The sequence below is a fragment of the Mustela lutreola genome, chromosome 1 (assembly GCF_030435805.1).
Source record: "Mustela lutreola isolate mMusLut2 chromosome 1, mMusLut2.pri, whole genome shotgun sequence".
Classification (NCBI taxonomy): Eukaryota; Metazoa; Chordata; class Mammalia; order Carnivora; family Mustelidae; genus Mustela; species Mustela lutreola.
The window spans coordinates 158,360,813-158,385,732 of NC_081290.1; the positions used below are offsets into that span (position 1 = coordinate 158,360,813).

General features: G+C 36.6%; 1 protein-coding gene across 1 annotated transcript in view; it reads right to left on the bottom strand.

Moving 5' to 3' along the window:
- GALNTL6 (polypeptide N-acetylgalactosaminyltransferase like 6) overlaps nucleotides 1-24,123 on the bottom strand; it is a 1,244,627-nt gene extending 1,220,504 nt beyond the window's left edge. The window contains exons 1-2 of the mRNA XM_059177707.1: nucleotides 23,764-24,123; nucleotides 23,055-23,364 (exon numbers count right to left, since the gene is read on the bottom strand). Of these exons, the coding sequence (XP_059033690.1) occupies nucleotides 23,055-23,192 (138 nt within the window). The 5' untranslated portion in view covers nucleotides 23,193-23,364; nucleotides 23,764-24,123. The remainder of the gene's footprint in view (nucleotides 1-23,054; nucleotides 23,365-23,763) is intronic.
- Between the last annotated feature and the right edge of the window lie 797 nt (nucleotides 24,124-24,920).

Here is a 24,920-nt window from a genome sequence, read left to right on the forward strand (position 1 = left end):
GCCTTTGAGCAATTGTTAAACCATAATTTTTTTTTAATTTTAAATTTTTTATTTGTTATAAACATATATTTTTATCCCCAGGGGTACAGGTCTGTGAATCGCCAGGTTTACACACTTCACAGCACTCACCAAATGTCCATAACCCCACCCCCTTCTCCCAAACTCCCTCCCCCCAGCAACCCTCAGTTTGTTTTGTGAGATTAAGAGTCACTTATGGTTTGTCTCCCTCCCAATCCCATCTTTTTTACCGCCAAATTTCATGAGCTCACCTCTATGTTGGTGAAGACTGGATATGACTGACAGTGCAGAATCAGAAGAAAGTATGAGTAGTTTCCAAAAGATGGGATGTACAGAGAAAGACAGTTACCATATAATCTCTCTAATATGAGGAATTTGAGAGATGGTGTGGGGGATCGTGGGGGGTAGGGAGGGAAAAATGAAACAAGATGGGATCAGGAGGAAGACAAACCATAAGTGACTCTTAATCTCACAAAACGAACTGAGGGTTGCTGGGAGTGGTGGGGGAGGGAGAGGGTGGCTGGGTTATGGACATTGGGGAAGGTATGTGCTATGGTGAGTACTGTGAATTGTGTAAACCTGATGATTCACAGACCTGTACCCCTGGGGCTAATAATAGGTCATATGTTAATAAAAATAATTTTAAAAATTTTAGGAAAAAAAAAGATGGGATATAAAACCATATGGAAAGCAATCAGCTATATTTACAAAATTAAATATGTGTGTGTGTGTGTATGTGTGTGTGTGTGTGTGTATACACACATACATACATACATATCTCCATCAATCACTTTTCTGAAGTAAGAGCACAAGCCCAGCTTCTGATATCAAGTTAAGGGTCTCAGTGCCCATATCACTGAGGCATACTAGAAGAGAAAAAGTGTTGAAGAAGGAAATTCTATTACTGTTATTATTGGTAGTAGTATTTTGTGATGCTACATGGCTAACTAATAATACCTCCCTACTATTATCTTCAGTTCTAAATAGTACATAAAATTTAATGAGTGCAAAGATACTGTAATCAATATTCCTCCTTCCCCCTCTTGTTGACTGTACACAAATTACAAGACCTTTCCAGAAATTTTTTTCATATTTGTTTATAACAAATCAACAGTTATTATTAGTATTAGCTATTACTATTTTAAAATGAGAAGATGAATAATAAAAGAAATCTGATAGGTTATCTTTAACATGACAAAATCCATCATAAAATTTGCTTCCCCATTACTAAGTAATTAAAATTTAGGCACTTGTAGACCTACACAGATAACAATATATAAAAATAAATTATTATTTATTAATCAAATGGACATAAGTATATTTTGTGTTCTCAAGATGTCACAATGAATAGACATGCCCAATGGCTTTAAAAAAAGTAATGTTGTATTCATAAATAATAAAAATACAATATAATGAACCACACCACTATAGATAGTGAATATTACAATCATAGTATACAGCCAATCTGTTTAATTAATATATTTGCACCCTAGTGACATCTAATTCATATTATTAAACTATAGATAAAAACTCTTGGTAAGCTACAAAACCTAAATAGAAATGCAAAATAATCTTGGCTCTAGCACATGTTAAATATTAAACATTAAATATTAATGTTAATATTAAATATTAAACATTAAATATTAAACATTAAAACATGAAAATAGAACCATCACATGTACACATACAAAGACAGACACATACACATCTACACATATCATGAGTCCAAACAACATAGCTGAAATGAAGACATTTTCTATTCTTCCATAGTACTTTGTATATTTTTTAAAGTAGAGCAACATATTCTACTCTTGTATCCTAAATAGAATATCACAGAAAATAAAATAGAAAATGAGCTGGTGACCTCATAAACCTTCTGAATTCACTCCTCATCTCCAAGTAATGCATTTGTCAATCTTTTTTTCCGAAATGTAAAAACAGAGTGAAGATGCTAAGAGGGAACATGCAGAATGTTCTTTAAGTGATGAAACGACATGTGTTTTGCTTTTAGTTCTGATGATTCTCACTCTCTTTGCTAACTATGACACACATACTGCTGCTGCCTGTGGCTAAATATCCTTTCTACAAGGTCCTTCAATTGAAATAATTTCACCTCACACTCTGTGGGAAAACAAGACAAACAACAAAGCACACCCTATAGATCCTACAGACACCAGCCCTGAATATCTATACACGTCTGACCCACACCTCTTGCCTGAGCGAGTAAAAGACCACTTTTCATGATTTTCTGGAGATACATCTTTAAGGGATGCATGTGTACTTTCCAGTCACTAGTATTTCTTATTCTTTCCCTAAAATCTATGAACCATCACATATTATAACCATGTGCTTACAGACCAGTTTCCAAGTGTAGTTAGGAAATATGAAGACTTGGCTGAAAAAAATAGTTAATTTAGTAAATGAAATATTTTTTTTTTCATATAAAGCAGTCTCTCAACTCACAACAAGAGAACGAAAATGTTATACAAAGGAGATAACATTGCATATTTTGCTTAGCATTTTCAAATAATTGAAATAGTTTTGCTAAAATTGTGTTTCTAGAAAACAAAATCAGCATGGGTTAAAGTAACAGCTATTTGATGGGAGAAATTAAAATATGTATATGCATGCTCTAAAATAATTCATATCATTCAAATTATTTCTTTTAATAGACAGGACTAAATGTTTAATCAGTGGGTCGAAGTCTGTGCTAATATAAATTCACATGCCAAGCCTAATTCAACAACAGGGAAATCTGATGTTATATTATAACTTGGAAAATACTATTAACAAATAGCAATTAAAAGACAAGGATGTCCCCACTCATCACTTTTATGCAACATAATAATGGAAGTCCTAGCCACAGCATCAGATAACAAAAAAAAGAAATAAAAGGCATCCAATCTGGTAAAAAAGAAAAAGTAAAACTTTCACAATTTGCAGATGACATGATATATATAGATATATAGGAAATTCTAAAGACTCCACCAAAAAACTACTGGGAATTGATACATGAATTCAGTAAGGTCACAGAATAAAAAAACGAATATACAGAAATCTGTTGCCTTTCTATACACTATCCACTAATACAGGAGTAGTAAAAAGATAAATTAAGAAAACAATCCCATTTACAATTGCACTAAAGCAATAAAATACCTAGGAATAAACTTAACCAAGGTGAAAGACCTATCCTCTAAAAACTGTAAGACATTGATGAAAAAAATTGAACACAACACAAAGAAATGGAAAGACATGCCATGCTCATAGACTGGAAGAACAAATATTGTTAAAATGTTCACACTACCCAAACGAATCTTTAGCAGATTTCATGCAATCTCTATCAAAATACCAACAACATTTTTCAGAGCAAGAACAAATAATCCTATAATTTGTGTGGAACTACAAAAGACCCCGAACAGCCAAAGCAATCTTGAAAAATAAAAGCAAAACTGGAGGTATCACAACTCCAAGTTATATTACAGTTGTAGTGTTCAAGATATTATGGTACTGACACAAAAAACAGACCCACAGATCAACAAAACACAATAGAAAATGCAGAAATAAACCCACAACTCCATGTCAATTAATCTGCAACAAAGCAAGAAAGAATACCCAATGGAACAAAGACAGTCTCTTCAGCACATGGTGTTGGGAAAACAGTACAGCTACATGCAAAAGAATGAAACTGGACTACCTTCTTACACTATACAGAAACACAAAGTCAAAATGGATAAAGAAACTAAATGCGGGACCTGAAGCCATAAAAATACTAGAACAGAGCGCAGGCAGTAATTTTTCTGATACTGACCAACGGTTTTCCAGGTATGTCTCCCTAAGTAAGGGAAGTAAAAGCAAAAGTAAACTATCGATACTATTTCAAAATAAAAACCTTCTGTACAGTGAAGAAAACAATCCACAAAACCAAAAGACAACCTACTGAATGGGAGAACATATTTGCAAATGACATAAATGATAAAGGGTCAGTATCCAAAATATATTAAAAATCTTATACAACAAGAAAAAAAAAACAAACAAAAAATCATGGGGCAGGGGGAGTAATCCAATTAAAAATAGAAGACATGAATCAGACTTTTTTTTTTTTAAAGACATGCAGTTGACCAACAGACACAATAAAAGATGATGTTTACTCATCATCATAGAGATGAAAATCCAAACCCCAAGGAGATATCACTTCACACCTGTCAGGATGACTAAAATCAAAAACAAGAAATAGCAAGTGTTGGCAAGGATGCAGATAAAAAGGAACCCTTGTGCATTGTTGGTGGGAACTCAAACTGGTGCAGCCACTATGTAAAACAGTATGGAAGTTCTTAAAAATAAAAATACAATTACCATATGATCCAGTAATTCCACTACTGGTTATTTACCCCAAAACTACAAAGACACTAATTCAGTATGCACCCATACTGTTTACTGCAACATTATTAACAATATTCAATTTATGGAAGAATCCCAAGTATCCACTAATAGATGAATGGATAAAGAAGATGTGGTATACATATACAATATATGATTACTCAGCCATAAAAAAGAATGAAATCTTGCCATTTGCAATGACATGAATGGAGGACTAAAGAGTACTGTACCAAGCAAAATAACCCAGTCAGAGAAAGACAAATACCATATGATTTCACTCATATGTAGGATTTAAGAAACAAAACAAAGGATCAAAGGGAAAAAAAGAGAGAAACCAAAATAGAGAACAACCACAGGTTAGCGCGGCGGTGGGGGGGGGGGCGAGATGGGTGAAACAGGTGAAGGGAATCAAGAGTAGACTTATTTTGATGAGCACTGACTAATGTACAGAATTGCTGAATCTCTATATTGTACACCTGAAACCAATATAACACTGTATATTAACTATACTAGATTAAAAATAATTCTTATTGTGAAATAAACCTAATATTTAAAAATATCATTTAAAGAAATCCAAAAAAAGTTGACGAGTGAAAAATGAAATTCCTCCTTACCACTGTATATAAACAAATTTTATGTAACACTAAAATTACATAAAATATACTCAAAGCACAAAAAAGAGACACTGCAAGCAAAAATATGCATAAATCACTATTAGAAAAGAAAGTGATCAAATCTCATTATAGTTAAGATTTTAGCCTTGTATTGAGGTGGTTTACGGCAGAACAGAATTATAGTTCCTCTAAGTCTATTTAGTTCTTAATATTAGCAGTTTCATCAAATTCTAGCTAAATGTAATACTTAACAAATTAATAAAATTGGAATTAGATATTTGAAAGACCCAAGAATTCATTCATATGTAACATTTATTATTAGCAATAAATATTTTTAATAAATAGGATTTATAAAATTTATAAAAAACGCTAGGCCCACTCCGTAACAATTCATTGTGCATCAATTGCACACTATGATAAATGATTTATATGATACTTCACATTCTCACAAAAAGGACAACTGTTTTTAATTTTACATTCTAGATATCATGTACTGTTTCTGTGTACTTACGTACTTTTTAAAAAATATATTTTATTATTTATTTGAGAGAGAGAGAGCAAGCAAGAGAGCACAAGTAGGAGGAGCAACATAGGGAGAGGGAAAAGCAGACTCCCACTGAGCAGGAAGCTGGACAGAGTCCTCCATCCCAGGACCCCGGGATCATGACCTGAGCCAAAGGCAGACACTTAACTGACTGAGCCACCCAGGCACCCCAAAGTTACCTATTCTTAATACTGCTCAATATGCCATTAATCAGGCCATATAGAAAAGATTTTAAGAGAGAATCACCAAAATCAGTTTCAGACCACTCCGAATTTTATACTGATTGAAGTGAGCATTTAAGGCAACCTTAAAAATTGAAAAGTAAACCCCAAATCTGTAACTTTGAGGATGTGTATTGCAATGAGGATAAAGTGACCTTAAACATTCTAGTTTGATGGTGGTAGGACTCAGAAAGTTTGCCTCATATTTATGTTTGTCTAGAAATACTCATATGTCAACCTCAAATATTCATTACCAGCTAGTGCAGACACCCACTTACCTTATACTTTTCTTTCTTCTGGGCCCATGGTAAAAAGAAAAAAAAAAGTCATTCTCATTCACTATTCCTAAGTGATATTTTTAAAGAACCACAGCTCAAATTTTCATATTTACCCAAACCTAAAAAACTAGAGAACAAAATGACATTTCCTAAAATGAGAAATGAAAATATTATTGAATGCTTCTCACAAAATACTCACATGTCCATCAATACTGACAATGGCAAAATTTATATATAAATATATATATAATATATGAAATACATATATATGTATATGCACATATAATCAATGTCACATAGGAAAGGAAGGAAAACACTGCAAAATATCAGTCATAGGTAAGTAAATAAAAATCAGAGAAGAAAACAATGAGAAATTAAGTAAACTGATTTGTAAGATAAGCATAAATTAAAAGGAATATTCCACCGAACTTAAAGATGGGGTCACAAAACATAATAAAAAGAATGAGAAGATTCTGACAAACATACGAACTGCAAGTTTACATTTAAAAAGGACCAATATCTGTAGCTAATACTTGATAGCTGTACTTAGATAAAAATTTTTTAAATAAAGAAATTTTCACCAGAATCTACACATTCCATCAGTAAAATGAAAATAAAATCCTTTCCCATCTAAACATATCGCAAAAAATAGTATTTATATATATCTACATGAAAGATACTGATGAATCATTCAGAGTTAATATATCACCATAAGATCACTGACATAGATAGACTCTGTCTCAAATTAGTAGAAATATATAATTGCAGATACTCACAGAAACAATGTAAAATCATGTAATGTGTTGTAAATAGGAAAAAGACTTCAGCGTTCAAGTCAAACAATTTGCTTCAAACTTGATGCATGTATTTTCTCATAACACTTAACAAAACATCCACTGGCATGTTTTTGTTAGGTGATGGTACCTAAAAAATTATGTTTTAGCATCTAAATATTATAATACAAGTCAATGCGCAATAGCATGTATTATTTTTGCCCAACTATAAGAACATTTTAAACGTCATTTTGATTACTAGACCCATTGAACTGCTAACATTAAGGGAAAAAAACCTGATTTTAGAAACTCCCTTTAATATTTCTGCACTCTTTTTTTTTTTTTTTTTTTTTTAAGTAGGCTCCATGCCCAGTGAACAGACCAACCCAGGGCCTGAGCTCATGACCCTGAGAGGAAGACCTGAGCAGAGATCAAGAGGGCACTCAACCCACTGAGCCACCCAGGTGCCCCTCTGCACATCGTTTTAAAGCTGAATGTGCCTTGGCAAACCTTATATTGAAAACCATTTTAATACACTGTTGAGATGGACACAAAAGCAACAGAAATGAAAGAAGGTCAAAGTTAGGTGACCAGTAGATAGAAATGTCAGAATGAGAAGTTCAAAAATCCAAAGCTGACCATCCTACTAGTACAGAGAAGAGGGAATATAATTAATGGGCTTGAAGTAATTTTGCAACATGAAGAGCTTTGTGGAATCATCTCATCAGACACAATGCTATGTAATTATCAAAACAGTAAGAGATTTCCCCCAAGACATTGCATTAAATATGCCTCTACCAAAGAAACCCTGTCATATCTTTTCTAGCTCTTAGAATTTTTCCCTAATCTCTTTCATAAATTTTACCCTTGAATTTTCTCCCTTCCTCTCCCTGCTTCCACATCCCCAGTAGACAACTGCTAATTAAAATGAACACAGGTAAATCAAGGTAGACTTTTTCAAAAGAAGGGGCGGGGGCTGTTAGAAATGAGGACCTGTGCTAGACAATCAAGCTAATAGAAGTCTTAAGGTCTAAAGCATTCAAATTAAAATAAACCCCATGAAATATGTCAATCTGTATTTCCAAAATGACTTTTTTACATGAAGTGGGCTGCTTAGTGTTCCCTTGTAGGCTATAATAATTAACTCAACTACAAGTTTTCTTATAAATCAGTAAATTTTTTAAATAAGGTCTTTCCTAAATTGTCACAGTTGTCATTTTCATGTAGATACATCTTATGCCTAAATATTTTTTAAGTGTAAATTATACTACAGATGTTGCTTTAATTACAGAAAGAATATGATTGATGATTAGATGTTGTTCTTCATCTTACTGGTTTATTTGAAGGTGACCCTCTTTTCCTTTAAGTCACTGGAGCCATACACAGCTTCTAGGGCACCTCAGAGGTCTACAAGTTTGATGAAATCTTGTTGTGGGGGTGCACAGGTGGCTCAGTGGGTTAAGCCTCTGCCTTCAGCTCAGGTCATGATCTCAGGGTCCTGAGATTGAGCCCCACATCAGGTTACTTGATGTGGAGCCTGATGTGGAACCTGCTCAGGGAACCTGCTTCCCCCTCTCTCTTTGCCTGCCTCTCTGCCTACTTGTGAATTCTGTCAAATAAATAAATAAAATCTTAAAAAAAAAAAAACTCATTGTGATTTTCAGTATCAGGATCAGTCAAGTCTTGACGTAACATCGTATTCAGTCAGAGACAAGACAGAACATACACATCCAAATGGAACCTTAATTCACAAGAATGACAAGAGTTGAACATTTTTTTTTAATATTCACAGTTGTTTGGTAATACCTATATGGTGTTTAAGCATACGCAATGGGTTGTGCATACTCTTATTTTTGTATTAAATATAGTTTAGCTCATGTAAGTTCAATATATAGAAAACAACTCCTATCTGCCGTTCCTCATTCTTTTAAGAAACATTTATTGAATGCCGAATTTGTGGTCAGGTAATGTTAGACCCTGGCATTAAAATGTGGAAAAAGGCAATTTCTAACTGTATCAGTTTCCTGGGGTTGCTGTAACAAATCACCACAAATCAGATGGCTTAAAACAACAAAATATTATTCTCCCACAGTTCTGGAGGCCAGAAATTCCAAGTCAAGCTGTTGGCAGGACTGCATTATCTCTGGAGGCTCTATCTTCCTTCGCCTCTTCCAGCTGCTTGACTAATCCTGCATTACTCCAATCTCTGCCTCTGTCTTCACACTTGTGTGTCTTCTTCCCTCCTGTCCACCAAATGCCCCCCGTATTGTGTGTCTTTTATAGGGATGCTTGTCACTGGATTTTGGGCCCAGCCCAATAATCCAGAATGATCTCTGCAGCTCAAGATCCTTAAATTAATTACATCTCTAAGATTATTTTTCCAAATCAGGTAACATTCACAAGTTCAATGGGTTAGTACATGGACAAACTTTGGGGGCAGGGGGGGTGCACAGGGGAATACATCAGTTGACCTACTATTAAGATTAAGAAACTTACAGACTGGGACGCCTGGGTGGCTCAGTTGGTTAAGCAGCTGCCTTCGGCCTGCCTGTGCTCTGTGCTCGCTCTCTCCCGCTCTGTCTCTCTGATAAATAAATAAAATCTTAAAAAAAAAAAAAAAAGAAAAGAAACTTACAGATTAATGTTGAATAAACTACCTAAATAGGTAGTTAATACATTGATAAGTTCCATTATAAGGGCAGAAAAAGAAAGTTTTTCTTAGGGAACAGGTAAGGAGAAAGCAGCTTTAAAGAAAGGGAGAAACCCAAGCATGAGAGACCAAAGAAAGTTTCCCAGAAAGAGCTTGAAGAAAAGCAGAAATTGTTCAGGTAAGATTGAAGATAAAATATATGCAAATTCCTGGAGGAGAAAGAACATGATAATCTAAGGAACCTAAAAGAAGTTCAAAGTAGTTGGAGCCTGGAAGTTTTGGTAGTAAAGTAGTGAGCAGTTGGGTTCATCAAGGAGTGTTTAATACAATAAAGCCATATTAAAGAATTTGAACTTTAATCCAAAGATGTGGGAAGCCAGTGAATAGACTGACAAATGGCCATAGCCTGTTCAACTACACACTTTGGACAAATAACTCTCTGCTTTGCGAGGACAATGCTGGAGGGGGAGTATCAAGTTGAGGGTCTTTCCCAGAAATCCAGTGAAGTGTTTATGCTGGTCCCAAGTAGGGTCGTGGCAGGGGGCATCAAGAGATGGGAATTAAGTGCACAGAAGATATTTTAGGAAGAATTGCTAATGCTTATCAATTGACTGAATTTTAGAGTAAGCATAATGAAGTTACCAACCATAATGAACACCCGGAGAGATGGTGGTGTACTTGATTTAGGTAAGAGACACAAAGGGAGAGCCGCCACAGGGAATGAAAGAGAAAAATGGGTTTCATTACAGTAATTTTAGGTTTAAAATACGTTTCTAGATTTTAGATTGTTGTGTGTATCACGTGTTCAGAGGTAGATTTGGATCAGACATAACGATTTGGGAGTCATCCACTTAAATTTGATAGCTGAAATTATGAGGGGCTCCATGAATGACCACTTCACCCCCAAGAATGCAGACAAGAAGTAACAACTGCTGAGACCCCAAAGAAAATAGCATTGTAAGCCAAAGAATAGAAATAGGTGTCTATCAAGACACTGTAAATGTGTTTGCGCATGCACGGTGTTTGGGAGGGGGTGTGGGGATAGAAGAATTAAAATAGAAGTTTGCCCAGCAAAGGCTAAAGAATCAGCGTACACGTTTCCCTATTTAGCCTTCTTGCTCGTTTCCCAAAGCTGCCATTCCAGCCTCTTCCCTCTTTCAGTCTCCCACTCTGCCCCCTCTTCTCCTCAGATAAAGAAGACTGTTTCAGGTAAGAGAGTTTTGTTAAATTCTATCCAGTAGTATGACTAATGAGAAGTGCTTTTGGAATTAACTACCAAGAGATTTCCAGGGACACTGCTATAAGGAGCTAACACAGATTAGAGGAGCTGGAATCAGCCTGAGGTACAGACGCAGAAAATCAGGAAGGAGACACATCAGGTTTAGTTGTTGGGAGGAGAAAGACAGGACAGTGCTAAAGGGGTGTGTGACAGAGATTGGCACTGTCTTCGCTTTACTCTCGCTCCCCGCACTCCTCCAATAGTGGAAGAAATCTGAGCAAGTTCAAATATTGATGTGAAAGATGGATCAGAGAGGAAGAGACTGGAAATAAGTGAAATGGGGAGGGGGGCAGAACAGATCAATTGAAATTCCTAAGAAAACATTGTGTTCTATTGACTGGAGAGAAGGTCCCTAATGCATCCTAAGGCTAGAGACATTTTTCCATGGTCACATGAGGCAAATAGGAACTGAGAAATAAATGCATATACTTTTTCTGATCCTATGGTAAGACGTCTTGGCTCTCCCAGTATGAAAGTACTATGCTGTCACTGAAGAATGAGGCCAGGCTATCTCGACTATGGTAAAGTGAGGGGGTGGCAAGGGAGATTTGAGGAGACAAGAGAAGATTCGAGAAAGCAGCTTTAAAGAACCGGAGAAAGTGCTGAGTGGGAAAGCACAGAGAGATTCTTTACCAGTAGTTTGGCTTCATTGTGCCAGTTTTTATTTTTAACTTACACAAGATCGTTTCCCTTGAGGTGACACAACTAAGCAATATTTACCTTCTGATGACACAGTCTGAAATAAGGTGTCAGCTCCCAGTATTACAAACAAAACAATAGCAACATAGATCAACAGCAAAAGCCTTGAACTAAAAAAATATTTCTCACATCATACACATTTCAATAATTGAAAATCCAGTTAGGTTCAACAGAACGTTTTGTGTGTGTGTGTGTGTGTGTGTTTTAAATACAATGCAAAAGATTCAAGTTTTTAGAGTTTGAAGTCGTCGGTCCATTCCCAGGACCAATAATTGATCAAATCAATTCCCACTTGAAATGTTTCTTCAAGGAAAATTTTAAACGAAAAAAGGGGAGCAGAGGGGGCTCTGAGCAGAAAAAAGAAAGGACGGAAGAGGGGGCAAAGTGATAAAGTAGTTGGTATTTCTACTACTTCTTGAATAGTATTCCTTGGCCTCTCTGATGCTTATCTTTTATATATTTTATATATTAAAACTCAAGATCTTTGCCTCTGAATGCTGGGATCATGCAGAAAATGTAATTTCCTTTAGTTTGTGAAAAAAATGGAAGTTTCCATATAAATTAAGAGAGGGCAGCAATTCCACTACATAATTGTGAATGTGACACCCGTCTATTAGGCTACCTTAAAAAAGTTAAAAGATTCATTCAGCTAGGGAATGAAAGCATTTTTATCTCCTTTCACCATCTAATTTTCTACAGTTTTCCATTCCTGTCTTTCCAGCCAATTCTTTTCTCTGAAACACTAGGAGTGAGAGAGCACTTCCTTTGTCAAGCTCTGTACTCCAGCCTCAAACAGCAACATTCTGAAGCAACCAGAACAATAACGTTAAAATTCAAGTTATATAAAATAATAAAATAAAATATTCAACCCTGAAGACATTTTTAGATGATCTTTTTTAGAAGTTCAGACCCAACGACATAATTTATAAGACAGTTTTTATCCCTTGAGGGCAAAACACACATTGAGAAATCAACACTATGTGGAGAGAACAGCACAAAAAATATGAGGGGAAAGGTCACCATAATAGCATTGGTGCTGACTGCACATGCTGGGAAGAACCAAACTCTCTGTTGAAATCCAGTTTGCTCTCACAGGTAGAGCTATATGAGTCCTTGGTTCATGCTGCAAAAACTTTTGAACTAGTCAGTGCTATTTTATTTCCATATGGGTTACTGAAAGTAAAAAAAAATTTAAAAATTTAAAGAAAAAGATGTTAAAGATGTTTCTTTGAATATTTTTTTAAAGTCTTATAAGAATGCAAATTTTGGGAGCACCTGGGTGGTTCAGTCCGTTGAGTGCCCAACTCTTGGTTTCAGCTCAGGTCACGATCTCAGGGTCCTGAGATGGAGCCCCATATTGGTTCCCGAATCAGCAGCAAAGTCTGGTTGAAGAGTGACTCCCTCTGCCCATCCCCACCTCACCTGCGCACATGTGTGTGGGCTCCCTCTATCAAATAAATAAATCTTTAAAAAGGAGAATAAAAATATTTTTATAAACCCTTATGATGGGTCTATGAAAAAAATGGTATAGAAACATACTTTTCCTTTTTTATCCAATCTCAGTTCTCTAGAATTCTAACAGATAATAGCCAACACTTTAAAATTGCTTGCTTTGTGCAATCCGGTTTTCCAAACATTTTATGGACATAAACCTATTTAACCCATACACTGATTCAACCAAGCAGGCACTATTTTTTATATCCATCTTAGAAATGGCAAATCTAAGACCAAGTAAAGATACACAGCTTGTCCAAAGTGACACGGGCAGCAAACAATAGAACTGGAAGTGAAACCAGGCAGCCTGGTTCTAGTCTCCAAGCCCTCAACCACTGTGCATATTTCATTCCATATGCACAGTGGTTGAGGGCTTGGAGACTAGAACCAGGCTGCCTGGTTTCACTTTTGAGTTAATATATAACTCTATGGTGCAGAATATCCAATACAGTTACATTACATGGTAAATTACAGATACTCCAACACTTCAATATTGGTAGCATAATCACTGTAAGATCTTAACAAATTTTGGAAAAAAAAGTCTTCATTTTTGCAATATAGGATAGTAATCTTCCATACACCAAGGATTTGCTGTGACTATTTAAGAACAGCTCAGCATGGTGCCTGGCACAGAGTAAGAACTATAAATAAATGCTACTTTAACTTTTATTATTAATATACTTCTACTATTATTGTTTTTATCATTATGATTTTATTACTTTCATCATTCATATATTGGGATTCTTGGCAGCTTAAGACTACTATCTCCTTATCCCTGTAATTAATATCCCCTCACTTCCCTCATTCTACTACCTATACATAAACCAACTGCTTTTCCCTTTGCTCTGCATATCTGTTCATTGTTTGAATTTATTTTGACAGGTACACTGCTGTCCTACTGACCAGGTGGCTGCACAGTGTCTTGACAACCCTATTCAGTATTATAGTCTTCAGTCTTTATTACAGGGTTATATATACTATGATAAACCTCTAATTACCTATCTATCTAGATATTATAGCTATCTATCTATATTACATGATTTCACACTTTGCAGAACATTTCACAAATGTTCAATTATCTCTCCAAATTAGTATGATACTTGTGTAAGAAAAATCTCAGACTTCTCTGCCAACCCGTAACAAGCAAAGGCTCTATATTTACCTTTCAGAGCATAACAACCTTTTCTGCTTCTCTCCTGCTTTTTTCATCTACCTTCATTTTCCTTGGGGACTGCTCTTCATGCATCAGCTTTCTCCTGGCTTCTCTCATCTCCCACCAAACAGGACCCCACATTCAGCCCTTTGTATCAATGCTAGCACCATCATTATTTGTTATTGGTCTTACAGGTTATCTTAGTTGCACATTTAGTCTTACCATTTAACCATTTACAATTTTGTCTAAACATCTACAGCTGTGTGCAACTTCAATCAGGACAGTATCAGAGACTAATTATCAAACCCAGTCACTTTTTCAAAGTTCTCACTTGCCTTAAACTATGCAGCTGTTAACACTGTTCATCATTTTTTCTTTTTATGAATCCAGAGTGCAGAGACTCAAATTTTCTCTTTGGGTCTTACTTAACTGTGAATTGAGTTATTCAGAAGAACCTATCTTTATGAATTATTGGAGGATTAAATCAGTAAATGTGCAGAAAACAATTAGGGTCACATAAATATCACACAGTAACTGACGTTTTCTCTACTCCTTCTAAACTGTAAATAATTAGAACACATTTCTTATGAAACAACTTAAACCATCCCTATATTATAGGTGTGTTCATGCCTTTTCTTAATGAGCAGATTGTAAGCTAATTGAAAACAGATTTATCTCTTAATCACTTATTTGCTGCAGAGTGTAAGCACAGTATTGCATGGTACACATAGCTAATAAACATCTATAGTATCAATAATAAACTAATTAATAGTGATGTTTTACATACTTTATTACATCTCTACTGGGTTTGTCCAATATTAAGCTTATTCACTACCTTCAATGAATACTCTAAAAACTGATAAAAAGGTAGCAATGCCATTTATTTAGCTTCCCTTAATTGAGTATCTACTGTGCACCAGGGCAATTTACATATATTAATCCAATTAGTTTTCAGCTACCCATTTATGTGATAATATCTGTGTTAACATATGAAGACCTGAGCTTCAAGGATGTTAAGTGACCTGCCCAAGATGACAGACTTTGGGAAGTGGTGAGCCCAATGTCAGAACCTTAAGTATCTGCTCTTCCTTCAGCCTAACCCCAGCCCTCTCTTATTCTGAGAAGACGCAACTCAACACACTCCTCATAAAAGAACAAAGCCCTAAGGGCTCCAGAGACCACACCACTCCCTCCCATTTCTAAAGGTCCCTGATACACACAGAAAATTCCACCATTCAGTGCTTGTTTTTTGTTTGTTTCATGACTATCAAATTTACCTCACCAAATTACCTTCACTATTTAGAAAATTAAGAATGGGCATATGCAACATGCTTTTTCTGTATCCTCTAACTCCACTGAAGGGAATAGTAACTCTGTAAAGTAGCTTCATGATTTTAATGGTTTCTATTCTGTTTTTTAAATTTTTTTCTTCAGAATAATCCGATCTCTCTCATGACTATGATTTAAACAACAAAAGTAGTTCTCAGACTCTTGTTTTTATCAATGTAGAGGAAGAAAACGCCTATATGTGAGGCGTGGGCTTTATTTGTTATAGGAAATGAAAGTGGTCACTACAAAGAAGTATTACTCTTAAAAAAAAAAAACTCTTCTATTAAAAGCTTCAATTTTTTAACAACTTTGAATGCCATATACCAAAAAAATTTCAGTCACTTTTTTGCAATAAATGATTATACAAAAAATAAAATGAACAACCTGTCCTTAAGCACTGGACCAAAAAATTACAAAGAAAAAGCCCTTTCATTTTCTAGACCCTCGACTTATTTGTTTATGGAACAGTCCCTCCCTTACAGATTTAACACATCAATGACAGTCCTCTCCCATATTCACTGTTCTGCTGTGCTCTCTTGACACAGCCTTGCAAAGAGAAACCATCTGTAAATATTTATTAAGCAAACACTAATTTCCTTGCTAAAGGCAATGATTACTTATAAATGCTTATACCATAATAACAATCTATATTTATTAACCCTTGTTATATGCTGTTCAAAATACTAAGCTTAGTGTAGTTTCCTCACTGTGACACTACAAGAAAAGTATCATCATCCCCACCGGACTTAAGAGAAAACTGAACTGGGGAAGATCAAGGACTTGCTAAATGTCACAAAGTGGTAAGTGCTGGATCCAGAATTTGAAACTGATAATTTGGTTCCAGAGCCTACATCCTTACATACTGAAAGAGAACAAGACAGAATGGAAATTCTGGTAGTTCTTCTAAAATTAAGTGCAACTAGATTCTTTTTCAGAGGAGACATGCCAAAAATAAGGAAAAAGGAAAGACCCACTCACTCAAACTTGGGTGGCAGCCCTGACAATGTGGTCAATTTTTATTATGATAAAATAGTTCACAATGATTTATAATATTCCCTGTATCTGACTTTCTAGACTTCAAGTACTGAAAATAACATTCCATGAGTAATTGAGCAATAAATTTAAAATTAGCCTTCTCAGTCCTCACTAAGACACTACCACTCCTTGCAACAGAGAGCGGAGAGCCACCACCACATGGGATGGCAACCACAACCGCATTGATTCTATTACCAGACAACAAACGAATCACCCTATTTATAACCTGTGCAAGTCTAACAGGCTAAATCCTTGCTAGGAGTCTCACGCTTGCTAAATAGATATAAGTACTTCTAGAGACAGATGCATTTTCTTTCTCTCTCTCCATACTTTCCTAGAGTTATGCTGGTAACATTTAAATGATGCTTCAAACTCAGTTGACTAACAGCCTCTTGTGGATTCAAAGCAATGGAAAAAGCATAAAGTTACAAAAGAAAAAAAAATGTACAACATGGAACAGTTGGGTGGATTTATTTTTTCTTTTTAAGTGAGAACATGCATGTGGATGTATGTCTACGTGCTGCTAAATGAATACGTGAAATGAATACTTTGAGAGTACTGCTAATCTAGTTCACACGTTTCCCCTTTAAGCTAGAAGTAGAAAAGTTGGAGGAAAACATTCATGTGATTTGCCCTTCCTTGACCTTAAATATATCTTTATTTTTTCTCCCTTCTTCTGGCTACCTCATTGGAGTTTGGTAGTAACAGACACCAGCATATCAGAGAGGAACAGTGGTGGTAATCGTGTTCTTGAATGTTTGTGGATGCTCTGTCTCTTCTTTTCAACCTTTAAATAAACCCAGTATATATGAGTGCATATATATATATAGATATATATCGATATATATCTATATATATATCGATATATATATATAGATATATATCGATATATATCTATATATATATATATTCCTGCCTGTCTAAATATGTATTGTCAGTGGCACAAATGGTTTTTGTTTTGTTGTTGTTGTTGTTCATTCAAGAATTACAACTATGTTTAGAGAGAATTTAGGAACTGTTAGCTTTATGGTGTGACAGATGGAAGTCAGATGGAGAACAAATAAATAGTTTATGAGTGTGTCTTTACCTTTACCATCACCCTGAGAACCTCCTATTTCTTGGCACATTTGGACCTTTGATTCTATAATGCTTCTTTGTCAACACACGTAAATAATGAAGGAAAGAGAAGAACAATGTGGTCACGTCTGAAGGTTTTAAGAACTGGAAGTAACCAGTGCTCACCTCTTCATCCAAAGTAAGCCGAGCCCAAGAGAAATGAGTGACTGCTGAGACAAAGCACAACCACATCTGATTCTACATCCCACCTACACTGCTTAATATCTTTTCTTCACTTAATCTGTAGCCCCTCCTATAATTCTTGATGTACCTTAGCTGAACTTCGTCTGTATAAAAGTGTTACAAGAAGAGACACAGTTGGAAATTTCCCTAAAGGCTATCATGGCTACTCCTGACAAAATTTTAAATAATAAAACAAACTCAGTTCTCTATATCACTTAAAGCATCCAAACCTCCTTACCCTTTTCCTACATATCCCAGCCTTGACTTGGTTTCCTTTATGGAGGAAAAAAAAAAAAAAACCTTATAGGAGGTTAATTGATTCAGCACAGCTTATCCAACACAGCAATGAACGAGAGAAAAACCTATCTAATTTTTTACCAGATTGTGAACAGAAGACTGTGTTTCACACAGTCTCCCAGGAGGCAAGGTGATGAACTAATCATGTTGCGATCTACGAGGTCACAGCAAATAATTAAGACACTTGTTACAGTGGTTTGTGTGGTGCGGTCCTGTAGCGAGTCAGAATGGATTTTCCATAAATTCAAGAAAAGGTCCTTTAAAATCTTAATTTAAAACCTACATTTTAGCTAATTAAGAACAGTATGGCTCAAACTAATGCATCATTTCACACTTAGTGTATTGATAATCCTGAGTGCGGGAAGAGAGAAAACCTTTTTTTTTTCCTCCTGTCCTTAGCTCTTCCAATATCTCAGGTGTTTGCTAGAAAAGAAATACAGACACACTCTACTGCTTTAGTGATCAGCATGACAAAGGAAAGCATGACAGTTTGCATATACTCAGTACCAACTATCTGACATCTTCACATCATAAAACAGGTTTAAAATGCCACAGGGGAAAAAATGTTCTTAGCCAAAAGAAACAATTCCCCCAAAGTGTGGTGCTGATTAACATTGGAAGAGTTGGTCAAAGATAGAAATCTTTCAGAGTACTTTTTTTTTTTTTTTAAATAAAGGTGAAGTCCCACACCTGTCATGTACAGCTTACATATGGATCTGACTAACAACAAAATATTACCACACAATACTTCCCATACCCAAGATGTGATCTCAGGACCTTACTTACCTTATGTGGCAAGCATGATTAACCCTATTTCATCAATAAAAATTCTTAAGTACAAAGAAATAAGAAGGTTCTACAATTCAAAAGTGACATGAGCATCTAGTTTTGGGTTTTTTTTTTTCTTATGCGGTAAAAAATCCAGGCCAAACAAAAGTTTCTAAAATCATTCTGAGTAATTGTGAAAATGTCTGATTTAAAATTCTGGGATTTGACTCTAGTTCTTTCATTTCAAAAATGATTCACAAAAATATTAAAAGATCTTCATCATATTCTAAATATTCTTGTATTATTTCTGCAAGTCATATTATTTGCAACTTAGTTGCCAAAACTACAGCTACTATTTTTTTTTTTCAATTAGTCTTTTCAATGTATTTAGGAAAACAAAGTATTTGGGGGTAGTTTTTATTTACCTATTCTTGTATGAATAATTAGGAAGAAAGGTATAATAATGCTGAATGAAATAGTTTTGCCCTAAAATATCGTTTTGTCCTAATTATAATCCTACTGCACTGCTTATTTAAGATCTAAACACATAACTTTAATTTAAATGTAGCTGAAAGCAGAGAAGAAATTCAAATTTTAAGAGAAAAATGAGAAGCATTACTACACAGTAATCAATCTCAGTTAAGTATCATATTCATTATTAATAGATTATTTTGGAATATATGTATATATTTCTAAACAAAACAAAGAAGATATTATATCATCCTAGTAATAGCAAAAAAGTGACAAAATTCAACTGAAAATAACATGACAATTATGACTGATAATAACATATAAGCCAAAACTATAAAATATCTTCAAATTTTTCTAAAACATTAAAAATCTCAAAAACTTAAAATTTATTTTAGTAACTGGATTCCAACTTTGCAGAGCACAAACAATAAAATACACATTTTAATTACTACATTATTAAATTTTTTCAATCCCCTTTGGTTGTATGAGAGAAAAGAAAAAAAAAACTTTTAAATGAATAATTTGGGAATTTTTATTTCATTTTTTTTTCTTTTCTGCATCATAAATGGGTAAATACTAAAATATAATGGGAATTTTCATAAATATTATTATTTTTAAAGACTTTATTTATTTGACAGAGAGAGACACAGCAAGAGAGGGTAACACAAGCAGGGGGAGTGGGAGAGAGAGAAGCAGGCTTCCTTCCAAGCAGGGAGCCCAATGCAGAGCTGGATCCCAGGACCCCAGGATAATGACCTGAGCCAAAGGCAGAGGCTTAACAACTGAGCCACCCAGGCATCCCCGTAAACATTATTCTTCATGTGAAAAGACAATAATACAATTAACTTGTAATAGCAAGAGAATGAGAAAAAATGTGCAAAATACTAAACAGCATGAAAACTAACATAGAATTTCTATCAGTGTTTACTGTTTACCCTTGCTTTGTTTCAGATTATATAATAAATACTGCTTATACAGATTAGTAGATAAACTATTAATGATGTGCTCTGATAAAATAAAATTAGGAGAATTTTAAAAGTATTAGCCATTCTATGATTTTGAATCTCCATAATGTAAAGTATTTCCCTACAACCCACTGTAATAATTAAACTATTTAAAATGGTTAAAGGTTTTCAATTTCTGTGACCATTGCCACATCACACTTTGCACCAGAACTGCTGTTTTAACACATAACTGCTGTAAAAATAGACCACTCACATGGGCACATGACTTGTTTTGAATAGCTTCAGTACTTAACTGCTGTCAATGCCTCAATCAGCGCATTATCTTTACCCTCACGATTTTACAACTTAGTGATAAATATAGTAAAAGATGGCTTTTGAAGAACATCTTAGCAATTAACCATGAAATAGTCTTTTTAGAACAAATTGCTAAATTTAAATAACACATTACCCAATAGTCAAATTACATGCTTCAATTGGAAACCTGTGTGTTTAGCTGACTTACTAACATTGATTTATAGATACATTAGCAAACTATTGTATCACAATATTAAGCATGTTTAACTCATCACTGAAAGTCACTTTTTATTTGGTCAAGTATATACACACACACACACATATATAAACACACATATATAAATATACATATGTGACTTAACTCTTACATATCCAACACTCATATAATGTCAACTATCCTAATTATCTTTCAAATTATATCTAACAGTGAAATAAAACCAATAAAAGCTTATCTTTTCTGTTTTACAATGAATTCTATCTTTCAGTAAGTGACAATTTCTACCTTTCTAATTTTTTTTAAGTAAGAATTAGTTCTAAAACTATTACTTAAGTTAAAAACTACTGAAGTATATGATTGACATTCATTTTATGGCATATTACTGACCATCTTTACTCTTGGTTTCAAAACTATTACAAAGGATTATTAAACTGGAATGTCACAAGATCTCCATCAGTTATTTACTCAACAGTGTATGAAACACTGAAAAATACTTCCTTCTCTTGCCACCCCATTCCTTTCATAATTGTTAACTGATTACCTAATATTAAGTTAATCTATTCCTCTACAAAAAACCCAGAAACAAGGAAACTCTTTTGGAAATTATAGTAAATCAGAGAGTTGATTTGCTATATTTCATTTTTTAATGTCATTGTACAAACAAATTTCCCATTAAGAGTCAAAATCAGTAAGAACCAGTGTGAAAGTTGTAAAGATCTCATTAATAAGTTTAATTAATGTTTTATGTTAGCTATACAACAAATACTTCGGATGGTTATGGTTAATTGAATTAGCAAAACTCAAGGAAAAGTCATTTTGCTTTTGTCAGTTTAACTATTTTGAACTAGAAATTTTATGTAATACTGTATTAGCTACTAATGTCAACAAAATCTTGTTTCACATCAAGGTTAAAGAAATAAGTGACCTAAGTAGGAAAAAAAAGTTTCACATTCAAAGTGCCCATCTTCCTTCCTTTTTCTCACTAGAATGACAAAACAGAATATACTTTAAATCAAGGTTATATCCCTATTAGAAAGGATGATAGAGATCAACAACTAAATAAAAACATCAACAGTTTTCCTCAAAATTCCAATCCACCAAAAATCCATAAGCAACTAGTTATTTTTAAAGTTTACAGACTGGTAACCATTACTTCTCAAAATGAAAAAGCAGATTAACTCCAGGTATTTCACTGGAGTTAACCACTCACTGTGTAAAGAGATTAAACTTTGTTAAGTATAAGAAGAAATATTTAATTACCATTAATATACATTCCTGTTGTCCACAAATGGACTTTTACTTAAACACATAATATATGTGGAGGGTACACAGTGTACATGGGCGATGGCCCTTGAAATTAAGAATATTAATATTCTGAGGTGATGCATGGGACTAGTTAAAATAAGGTGTTAAGTCAATATCACAAAGAAGGCTGCATTCTATTGTTAGAAGTTTAATTACAGAAGCTGTCTCATTTACTAATAAACAAGAAATTCAACAATATGACTCCTCATCAACACTTCGTGAACGATTTTTTTTGCATTACTCACTAAAAAAGATAGTTATTTTGATCTATGTTAAGTCATGAGTGATGCCCAGACTAACAGATTGCATATACGTGAAAACAAAACATACCACACTACGCAGTGTCTCAGATATGAAGAAAAGCTTTTACCAACAAACTATTACCACCAGATTGTGAAACTGAACAGGCATCCTTGACAACTCTGCCTGTATACCCCACCACACCACCTTAGCAACAGGAGAGAAAAAACAAGAGACTTTAAGTTTCCACAGAGTAAAAAGCTGTTGCTAAGCAAAAATTACAACCAAAAATATAGAAAGCTGTAGCTTGTTTCTTGAGAACTACTTCACAAGTTAAATGATTTCATTGGCCCAGACCACTTTAATGTAGATATCCAAACCGGATGAAAAGCAAAAACAAATCCCCGGACTGACTAGTACCAAACCCCTGACTAGTACTCCGCACCCCACAAATGAACAGTTACTTTTCATACACTTCAAGTCAAAATCAACCTAAAGACCAACTGAGATTGTTTTCTCTTCCTCTTGACCTCTCTTATCCTTCTTTTCTAGTTTACTTCCATCCATGTCCTTAGTTGGGATCTTAAAACAAGGACTTTCCAAACCCCAAAGTCTCAATTCCTAAAATACGTACCCTGCAAATACTTGAGAGAAAACCTAAGGCTACCCTACACTTGCTTCCCCGTGTCCCCGCGAGGTGCTCCTCCTGTGAGCTTTCTCCGGATGGCACTTACCTGCTGCTCCCCGGGTTCTGTGGATTTCACCAAGTGCTTATCCTTGTACAGAGACCAGAGACCAATATTGGGCAGGAAAATTAAAGCCACCATGAATAACAAAGTCATCTGCAGAAATCTCTTCTGTTTCCTCTTCATTGCAAATGGTAACAGAGAAGAAAAGTTAAAGGAGATGGCTCCCTGACTGCTTCTTGTGTTTAACGCCAAAGTCCTTTCCTCTCCCCTGCGAAGCACCAGAAACTGAGGAGAAGCTAAAAACTTTTGTTGCGTGCTCAGCACCAATCTGCACGATTCACAGGGAGTTGGGCATCTGCGGAACAAACACACAGTTACTTTCCCCCCGGAAAACTATGACGAAGGCATTATCTATTGGCTTAGAAGTAAATGACTTGACTGAGGAAATCCTTAAACCTCCTTAATATAAAGCAGTGGAGTAAAATACGGTCATTTGACCCATAATCTTAAGTTATGAAAGTCTATATCATGCTACATACGTAAGAACACAGGAGTTGTGGTGTCCTGCGCCCCCCCTTAGTGGGGAGGGTTGGGTTAGAGAGGAGCGGGTCACTTGGGGGAACTGCGTGGGGGGAAAAGGCTCAGCCCCAGCCAGTGTCAGGAAGAAAAGCGTCCGCTTTTGCCATTGGAACATCACCTGCCTCGTCCTCCCTGCACATCTGTCTCCTCCTGTGCTGCCCCTGGAATAACCCACCTGGACTCAAGTTCAACTCCCTCTGAAGCCAGCGCGCTGGCGGGCGCCACACGGATCCAGGGACTCGGACACAGGAGCACAACTCCTGTTTGGATGGAGGTCCCCAAACTCCTGGATGCTCGCGCGCGGTCTAAACTCTCCCCGCCGGCAGCGGCTCGCGAGCGGGGAACCTGCTGGAAGGGAGGCTACAGATGTCAGCGGAGTCCAGCCAGGAAGTGGGGGCGCGGCCGTTTCGCCTCGCGCAGCCCTCGGAACGTGATCTTCCGCGAAGTAAGCGCTCTGCCCATCAATCTCTTCCCCTTCCCCCGTGACGCGCTCACGCTCCGCTGTTCATGTTACCATTCTCTTCCAGCGACTGAGCGGACCCCGAGAAACATCACGAGCACCTAAAGGGCGGTGTGCTCAAGCTCCCCTCCTGCGAAGGGGATGGAGGGAGGCGAAGCCGAGTCTGCGCTGGGCTGGGCCGTGGGCGAGGGCGCCGGGGAGGGCGAGCAGCAGGCGAAGCTGCGCGGCGCTGGCTCCCGGCCGCCCGCTCCCCGCTCGCGGATGCTGCCTTCCGCGGAGACGCCGCCGGTGCCGACCACGTGCGGGAGCCCGAGCCCGGGAGGGGAGGGCGGGCCGCCTGGAGGGGGTGGGCAATTCCGCCCAGCTTCCGGACCCTATATAAACAAACCCTGACGCGAGGAAGAAGAGGAGGGCGAGGGCGCTGCACGACGTGGGCTGGCAGCGGACGGTCTCCGCGGAGCCTGTGTTTCTCGGCCGGGGCTTTTCGGGGCAACCTCAGACCGGCAAAGCTACCACCTCTCCCACTCATCTCACCCAGAAGGCGCCAGGCCAGAGACTCCGGAGAAAAAGTCGCCGGCGCCCGCGGGTTTACCCCGATTCTTCCATGGTGCTGGCGGGAGCGCAGCGAGCCCGTACGGGGAGGCGGCGGTGGCCGTGGGAGACGGAGGCGAACCGAGGCTGGGCAGGTCCTGCCGAGAGGGGCTTCTCGGGCACGCGTCCCGCCGCTCTGGCCAGGTACGTGGTGCGGGGGGAGGAAGAGGATCCCGAAGTGAAGCAGGGCTGAGGCTCGGGGTTCTCAGGCAGCAGCTTCTGGAACGGCTCCCGCGGAGACCCACGGCGCTGTACTTGGGTCTGCAAACACCGGGGCCCGG